The following is a 9,263-nucleotide window of genomic DNA, read 5'->3' on the forward strand; positions in this document are numbered from 1 at the left end:
GAGGATCTGCTGGCAGGGGAAGCAGCCTACAGGCTTTGCTGCTGGGGGAAACCCAGGCAAAAGTCCTTCCAGGAGGAAAACTGAAACTCTGACCATCCTGACATTTTGTCTTGCCAACAGTGTTAAAATGCCACATCTGTCTCAGTGATACTGAGAGAGCCTCAAAGTTCATCTCTGCTTGAGCAGTCAAGAATAAAATGAAGGGCAGTGCTAGCAGGATTAATGGGAACAGCTCCTAGGATCAGGGATCTTGCTGGCTGTTTGCAAGTGGGACAAACAAGTCGAGTTCAACTCTGTCCTGGGAAATATGCTTATTGCAAATAAAGTACCTTGTGTTTTCTTCCCCACTTGCTGTGACCAGCTCCTGATTCCACACTGATGTGCTTCCACTCAGCCAGGAGTGCCGGCTCAGCCTCCATCCACCCGACCTGCAGGACCTGTCTGGGAGTCTGCTGCAGCTCCCTCAGCCTGAGAAGTGATGGAGCACAAACAGAACCAACGCGTGTTTGAAGTTGGTTTCACCCTGGTTTTCTGGCACGTGACAAGACAACACTTCTCCCATGACAGGACAGGTCTGGCTGTGTTTTGCTGGGAGCAGTTCAGTGCCACCAGGGGAGGTCACTACACTGGGGGACAAGGGTGTCCTCTTAGTGGAACGATTAACACCAAAATGCAGTACACAGAAATGGAAATGCACTCCAGCAGGGAGTGTTAATATTTCACATTCACTGCTGCAGCTGTGGACTGTGGTCTGCAGCAAGGCCCCCAGGAACCCGAGCAGTGTGAGGAGCCTGCAGGGACACAGCCCTGTGTCCTGACAGCCTGTGACAACAAGCAGCCCTCAGCCAAACCCTCCAAGGGTCACATCAGCATTCCTGAGTGCCCTGCCCTGCCCCAGTACCAAACGTGGCTCACAGACCAAGTGGTATCAGCACCACCGGCCTTATCTGCTCATTCTCAGAGCTCATCAGTCAATAGTGCTGTTTGCTGGCTGGGGTTATCTGCAGGGCCACGTGTTGCAAGGCTCGCTCTGCTCCCACGTTCACCTTGATCCGCTGCAGGCCTGCAAGATGAAACAGTCCTTGGGCTGGTGACACAATCCGTGGCCAGTCACAATAATCCCTTCAGCCTTGACCAGCCAGAAACAGCAGCAGCCCTTGTAAAACAATCAGAAAACATGGCTTTGTGTTTAAGGATTGCATGAGAATTGGAGGCTATTGAGGCTGCCAACTACCGACATCAGACTGAGCCTAACATGGGTCTCAAAAAATCCTTCTCTCCTTCGCTGACATGTTTACCCCCAAATTACTTTAAAATGCTCAAATACAATCAATATTTACAGCTGAATGCTTCCAAGGACCCAAGGCAGCAGAACTCTGCTGGGTTCTGCAGGATCTATTCTGTGCACTATACACAGCACAGCCCACGTCCCAAAACTGAAACAATGCCATCCTTCCCAAAATCTGGTCTTTGGTATCCTTCTCAGCTGGCTGAGGAGTGGGAAAATTCCCCAGAGCTCGCCACCTGCCAAGAGCCCCAGCAGAGCTGCACAGCACCGGCCCTGGGCAAAGGCAGCTGGCCACAGCAGCCCTGACACGGAGGGGAAGCCCACGGCCAGGGGACACGCCTGCTGCTGCTCTGGGACCTCTGAACTCTCCCACCTCACCCTGAGATCCCAGCTGGAAGCACTCCTTCCACCCTGCCCTGGCAGAAGAATGCCAGTAAGGCTCTTTGCTCCTGCCCAGGAGACTGAGGAATTAAACAAACTCAGGAGAGCAAACCCCAAATGATCATGGCCTGCTGTAGCTGAGCGCTCCCAGCAGCAGTGAAGGCTGCAATGTGACACAGTGCCACGGGGCAGCGAAGGAAAGGCATTTTTCTCCAGAAGGGCTTTTGCTGCAGACAGGAAGTTTGCTTTTTGAATTAGTCACCAGTTTCACTCCAGGCTGATTACACCAGTTTCATTACCATACAATAGCACTGTTTCCATGCAAGTGCTATCAAGATCACATTTATGGTTCCAAAAGTTGTTTCACCACACCTACACAGAACCTGAGTGCTGCACACAGGAGCACAGAACTGCTGTAGCTGCTCTGTGTGCTCACCCAAAGCCCACAACCTTTCAGGTAAATGCTCCTGGGTAAACAGGAGGGAGTTGACAACAAATAACGAACACAGGAAGAGACCTGAACTTTGACAATTATGCATATTTTGAATATAAATATCATGTCTAGGAGTGGGATATAAGCATTCCATGGAGCATGTTCTTTATAAAGAACCATAAAGTGGCATTATGACACCAATTCAAGGGAAACATCTGATAAGTTCTGGCAGCACAGGCTACTTTAGCAATAGTGATAAGATCTCTGGCAGGACTTTTGATGGAAATAATGAACGCTTTTTTCTGTGTATGTGTGTCACTTTTCTCTTTCTTTTTTTTTTTGTTGTGTGGTTTTTTTTTGGTTTTTTAATACTTTATTTACACCCACGAGCAGCTGTGATTATTTCTCGAAGAAGCGCAGGTTTGGTATTTTGCATTTGAGGATCTTTTGGCAGAGGAAAGTCCCTGAGGGGCTCTCCTTCCCTGGGGCAGGCAGGGCAGGGTGACTGCCCAGCCCAGCTGCTGCCAGGAGGGCCATGCTGCAGGCTGAGCGGGGCAGGAGCCAGCTCAGCCCGTGCCACAGCCTGGCCTGAGCCACCTCAGTGCCACCGGGGCTCTGCCCGCCTGGGGCTGCCACACAACACCTCCACTCACAGTGAAACCTGCCCCTGGAACTACCCCGGCTGCTGCCTGCTCTGACTGCCTGTGAGCACGCCCTGCTCCTGGAGTGAGAACTGCCAATGCCTGGATTGAGAGAAACACGCATCAGGCAGTCTTGCTGCAGACATGGATTCACATATCGAATTATTGAGAATTTCTCAAGGTGCAGGTAAGTTAAATATTAGATTAAAATGCTGTTGGATGCCAGGTTATTTTTGTCATCTTCTCCTTCCTCAACCCCTCCAAAGCAACCTAAATCATCCTGCTGCCAAATCCAAAATAAAGACTTCTCTGTACACCACTGCACTAAAAACTAATTCAGGTCCCAAAATCTTGCTCAATTTCATAAATTCAAAATGAGTAAACATTGAAAAATTTCTCCAGATTTGTTCAATGCCAGAAAATATTTGGTGCAATTCTGTTCTTTGAACTCAGATTTTTTCATCTTCTTAGTTTCCCTTGGTAATTATTCTCGCTTTACCTTTAGTTTTACTATTAATATTAATGTCACACACTGACAGCATGGGAGTGACAGAACAGCAACTCTTCCCCAAGCGATTGAATCTTCTCAGTTTAACTGTTTTATATTGGGTTGTGAGCCAGCTAAGTCACTTAATCTTAAATGAGTGGTAAGGTATGTCTGCTACATCCAGGGAACATTGCCATTAGGAATTAAATGATGTGCAGTATCCTCAGCCCGTGACTTCCCTTGGGATTTTTTCAGCAGCAGTGCAGAGAAATTAAAATACAACATTTAGCATGATTTGTAGCTTTACAATTCAGTTGTCACCCTGCCTAGCTGGTACCTGGCAGAGCACTGTGATCTCAGAAGTCCCCTTCACAGTCACCAGGACTTCCCACGTGTTAATAAACCTCCTTTCAATGTGTAGCCACTGGCAGGGGCAGAGAAACTCTGACTGAAGGCAAGCAGCTCTTCCTGTCCGAGAGCTGCAGATTTCAGATAGGCACGCTGTCCCACCTAACTCTGGGCACGTTCTGTGTCTGTCTCACCCAGAGCCCATTTCTGGATCTCAACTCCAGCTCGGTTTCACGCACAGAGCCCGGGCCCCGAGATCCAGCACAAACCTGTGCAGGAACACAAACACCCCAAAGCTCAGCCCACTCCTCAGAGCAGGCTCTGCTCCCCAGGGAGAGCAGAGTCCTCCTGTGAAATCTCTCTCTGAATAAGCTCAGTGGGACTCGGCCAGGTGCAGGAGGTGCCACATCCCTCTGCAGACACCGACCCACAGCCCTGAGTGTGGCTGGGCAGCTCTAAAGAGGAGCTGCCTAGAAGGTCCCTTCAGGAACACCAGGAAGGTTTTACCTCTTCTTGCAGAATTAAATCTTGTTGTCACCAGGCACTGACAAACTTTCAGGGTACTCAAACGAGACATTGCACTTGTTACTGATCTAAACTACCCTTGTTTAATCTTTGCCTACCAAGTACAATAGATTAAAAAACCCAGCAAAGCTTTACTGCTTTACTGGCACAAAGGATCTCCAACAGCAGCAGCTCCCAGCTCGCTCTCTAACTGCACAGAAATAACTCAGCCTGCACGAGCAGTTTTACTGAACGAGCAGGGCTGCTCAGCACAGTAAAAGCTGCAAATACATGTAAATATTGTATGGTGAACTGCTTCGTAACCAAATTTATGCTTTTCAGCTGATTGTTATTTTGGCATTTTTAAGATAGCACGAAATCATCCTGAAATTGTTTTTAAAATATGCTTGATCATTTTGAAAATCAAATTAATCAGCTAACTCTGATGATTATATTTTGCCTAGACCCTGCTTCATTGTCATGCCTCCATGTTGCTCAGCCAAAGCTTGTTTCAGGAAAACATTAATATTTTTCCTGAAAATCTAAACCACTACCATTCATGAGGCACAACCACCCAATGCAATGCACACTTCATAATTCAAATATTATGTGCTGCATCCTCTCATGATTTATTTAACATCTGTGTCTAAACCCTCAGCCAGGGATTTTCAAACTTTCCAGCCCACAGATCCCTCAGTGGTCTGTAGCCATGCACCAGAATTCATCTCCAAGAAAACCAATTTGATTCTTTCAGTTACTTCCCACAGACTCCTTGCACTGCAGACTAACTAATTACCTAGAGCTGGCTGGTAATAGGAGAGATTAAATTAATACATGTAGTAGGGCACTGGCACTTGAGAGATCACATTCCCTATTTAAACTCAACAGCATAAAGATTGTTTGTTACTTTGAACGTGATACATTTCCTTCTTCAGGAACAGCAGCAATTAATAGCATAGTGCAGCATTTAAAAATGGAGAGCAGTTTTATTCTGTCACTGAAGAAAACAACACACACCTCAATCCAGCAGCGAGTTGGGATTAAATAGATAGGATTAAAACCAACATTACAGTCTGGCCTTTATAAAATTGGCTACTGGCATGTTGGGAGTAAGTGTAATGTGAATAATTCAGATGTGGGTTTGCTACAGAAGTGATAAAGGTGAGCAAGCCCACATCATACCCAAAACCTGAGCACAGATCAAGAAAATTAAATATTTCTGCAGTGACACTGGGGCCTTTCAGCAACTCTTACAGCTGGTTTTGAAGAGAACTTTGCCAGCCCGTGACTTGATTTTGGCTGGCTCACACCAAGCCGGGTGATGTGGTAGCTCTGCTCCCAGAGTACTCCTAGGAGGGGGAATCAGATGGACACCGAAAGGAACAGCAAGAACAAGGGGAGAAATGGCTTAAAAGCTTCCAAGGGAGCTCAGTTATCCAGTTTCCAAAGGATGGGCTAAGCAGCCATGGAGAGACAGCTCCCAGGACTAGAGGCTGGGAGCACTCCGAGATCTTCCTCAGAGCTCCCAGGAGCTGCAGTAGTGCTCTGGGAAACCACCAAGGGTTACCTGGGCAGAGTCTGGAACAGAGGGGACCAAAGCCCAGCCCCGGGGCTGTGCTGGCAGATAAAACACCTGCTGCACCCCAGGCTGACCTGCACAGCTCAGGAGCAGCCCACAGGCTCTGCAGGTGCGTGAGAAGAACGTGCAGCTGTAGCAATCAGGGGGGCCTGGTGAGCAGCACCCACTGGGGACAGCCAGCTGCCACGGCTGCACCCACAAAGCACACACCCACACTTAGCAAAGTTCTTCCAACCACTGCCCATTCCACAGCAGGGCTGCTGGAACGCGTTCCTGTTCCTCAGGAGAGGTTTTACTGCAAAGACCCACACAGCAGCAGCAGAGGGGCTCACTCTGAGCTCCAGGGGATCACCAGGGCTGCAGCACTCACCAGAGGATTGGTGACCACGGAGGTGATGCTACAGCACTCGAATGCTGCAAAAATAATTTCAGTACAGCTTGGCCTCTGCGAAAATTGTACAGGAATAAGAGAACATTATTTACAAAACTTATGTCAAATCCTTAGACTTTGCCTACCCAAGCACTGTGTTTGGCTTAGGCTCGGAATCAAGGTGTGGTAGCAAGGATCTAAATGTCACCACCATGTGAATAAATACCAAGAATTGTGAAGAACTGAGTAAGGTGCAACAGCAAGGACCGGAGGTGCCAAAACAACTAATGACCCTTTCTCGAAAGGAACGTCTAATAGAAAGTCCAAGGGACGACTTCCACAAAGAGTGGCACGAAGCCAGCCCCTGTGACTCAGCCCTGCCAGGCCACAAGCGAAGCAGCACCGGCACCCGGCAGCGGCCGCAGCTCCCGCCTGGGCCACCAGCCGGTCCCGGCTCCGCAGCGCGGGGGAACCCGGACACGGGCCCGGCCCAGCCCGGCCCGGCCCCGGCTGCACGCGGCGATAGCGCGGGAGCAGCGAGACAGCGCCGACAGCGGGCGGGGGCGCGGGGCGGCGGCACCGGGGTGGGGCAGGGGGCTGCCGGTCCCACCGCCCGGCGCGCCCTCCCGCGCCCATCCCCATCCCCATCCCCATCCCCATCCCCATCCCGGCGCGGAGGGCCCCGGGCGGGAGGGGACGCGCGGCGATCCCGATCCCGTCCCCGTTCCCGATCCCGTTCCCGATCCCGGGGGCGGGCCGCCATGGGCCGCGGCAGCGCTGTCCCGCCCCGCCGCGCCGGGGCCGGGGCCGGTAGCGGCAGCGCTGCCGCCCTCTCTCCCTCCCTCCTTGTCCTCCTCAGCCCCTTCCTCCTTCTCCTCCTCCTCGGCGCTGCCCGGCGCCGGGGCTCTCCCGGCGCCGCTCCGCAAGGCGCGGCCGCCGCTTCCCCGCCCCGGCGCGGGGCCGCCCTCGTCCCCTCCCTCCCTCCGCCCCGTCCCCGCCCGCCGCGGCAGCCCCGAGCGGGAGGCGGCGGAGGGAGGCGGGAGCCATGCGGGAGTACAAGGTGGTGGTGCTGGGCTCGGGCGGCGTGGGCAAGTCCGCCCTTACCGTGCAGTTCGTGACCGGCTCCTTCATCGAGAAGTATGACCCCACCATCGAGGACTTCTACCGCAAGGAGATCGAGGTGGACTCGTCCCCGTCCGTGCTGGAGATCCTGGACACGGCGGGCACCGAGCAGTTCGCCTCCATGCGGGACCTCTACATCAAGAACGGGCAGGGCTTCATCCTGGTGTACAGCCTGGTGAACCAGCAGAGCTTCCAGGACATCAAGCCCATGCGGGACCAGATCATCCGCGTCAAGAGGTACGAGCGGGTGCCCATGATCCTGGTGGGCAACAAGGTGGACCTGGAGGGCGAGCGCGAGGTCTCCTTCGGGGAGGGCAAAGCGCTGGCCGAGGAGTGGAGCTGCCCCTTCATGGAGACCTCGGCCAAAAACAAAGCCTCTGTGGACGAGCTGTTCGCCGAGATCGTCAGGCAGATGAACTACGCGGCGCAGCCCAACGGGGACGAGCCGTGCTGCGCCTCCTGCGCCATCCTCTGAGGGCGGCGGCGGCCCCGGCCCCGGCGGGCGCGCTCGGGGAGAAAACATCGCGAAAAAAATTCGTCGTGTTGGAAATGTGGCTTTTCTCGGCATGTACGTTTCGTCCAGTCTTGGTCATGGCATATTTCCTGTCAGTGTCGGCGGCGGGCGCGGGAGCAGCCGGTCCCGCCGCCCGGGGAGCGGAGCCACGCGGGGAGCCCGCTGTCCCGGGACAGCCGCGGGGAGCCCGGCGGGGAGCGGGGCCCGCGGCCCGGCCAGCCCCGGGACAGCGGGGCCGCACCCCGGGACAGCGGAGCCGCACCCCGGGACGCCGGGCCCGCACTCCCGGGACAGCGGAGCCGCACCCCGGGACAGCGGGGCCGTACCCCGGGACACCGGGCCCGTACCCCCGGGACACCGGGGCCGTACCCCGGGTGCGGGCCCGTCCCGGCGCCGCTGCCGCCGTCTCTATGCAAGCGGGAGCGGTGCGGGGCCGTCCCGCCCGGAGAGTTGCACATGGAACTGGGACTGTGACCCGATCGGTGCTGCCAGGCTCGGGGCGCCGGGCAGCGCCGCCGATATCCCTGGAATAATGCTCTATTTTGTTTACCTGCTGTATCGGATGGGAGTTTGCAGGAGAGTGGTAGCGTGGTGGTTTTTCTCCTGGTTTTATTTGTTTGTTTTTGTTTTCTTTTTTAATCAGCTGTGAAAATGTTACAAATCTGCACAATTTTTTAGGTGTGCGTGTGTGTGTGATTTCGTTGTGGTTTTGGTTTTTCCTTTGGCGGGGGGGAGGGCGGTGGTGCTTTTTTTGCCGAGGGGTTTTGGATTTGGGTTGGCAATACCTGATTTTGATGACTCGCTCTCTCAAGTGCAAAGACTTCCCCTGAGTGATGCAGGGCCAACAGCAGCCCTGTGTCTGTAGAGTGCCTTCAAAACTCAGCTGTTCCAGCCGGTGCCAACCTGTGAAAGCTCCACAGAATCCCATTATCTACTACTCCAAAAACTACTTAACAGTTTCCTTGCAGTAATCACACCGAGCAAGCCAGGACAAAAGGGCCTATTGTTAGTGGAATTTATTTCTTATTTCCATCTGAGCCTTTTAACTGTTATTTCTATGTCTTGCAAGTTTGGGCCTAATTTACTTCAAATTTACAAGAATTTACCCTTTTGGGATTTTTGGGTGGGGGGCTTTTTTTTTAAATTTTTTTGGTTCTATTTTCCTTTGATTTTGTCGTGGGATGTGCCTCCAGCCAGCAAAGAAGGAAACCTTATCGTTGTGATGTACCAAGAACATTCTAACAACTGTCATTTTAAGTGCAGACATGCATTGAAGAAATGTCTATCCATTTGAAGAATTTTAATACAAATGCTGTTTTTTAGAAAACAACTTTGTGCATTGTTATGTATCACATGAAACACTGACTTTCACACAGGCTCTTAATCCAGATTTATATCTCAGCAGCAGTGCGAGGGGTCGATTTAGCTAAGAACAGTGGTGAAAAAAAGGCAAACCACAAGATTGCTGTTTTACCTAATATTTAGTCATTTTTGATGCAGGTTTTTGCTTGTGTTCACTCCCGGCCCAGTGTGCTGCCAGGCTGTGGGAAGAGGGCTGTGCTTTGAGGAGGCAGTGTGGGCTTACTGCCACTGGCC

The 9,263-nt window shown here is 52.5% G+C and overlaps 1 protein-coding gene across 1 annotated transcript; it reads left to right on the forward strand.

The window, feature by feature from the left end:
- The first annotated feature begins 6,904 nt into the window (after positions 1-6,904).
- Positions 6,905-8,997, forward strand: RAP2B (RAP2B, member of RAS oncogene family). The gene has a single exon (XM_041467894.1). The coding sequence runs from the start codon at positions 7,077-7,079 to the stop codon at positions 7,626-7,628; it is 552 nt and encodes a 183-aa protein (XP_041323828.1). The 5' UTR covers positions 6,905-7,076; the 3' UTR covers positions 7,629-8,997.
- Positions 8,998-9,263: the final 266 nt, after the last annotated feature.

The sequence above is a fragment of the Pyrgilauda ruficollis genome, unplaced genomic scaffold (assembly GCF_017590135.1).
Source record: "Pyrgilauda ruficollis isolate IOZ18807 unplaced genomic scaffold, ASM1759013v1 scaffold21, whole genome shotgun sequence".
Lineage (NCBI taxonomy): Eukaryota > Metazoa > Chordata > Aves > Passeriformes > Passeridae > Pyrgilauda > Pyrgilauda ruficollis.

Bases quoted from the DNA above. Each gene is read 5' to 3' on its own strand.
- RAP2B (XM_041467894.1), top strand. From the start codon at position 7,077: ATGCGGGAGTACAAGGTGGTGGTGCTGGGCTCGGGCGGCGTGGGCAAG.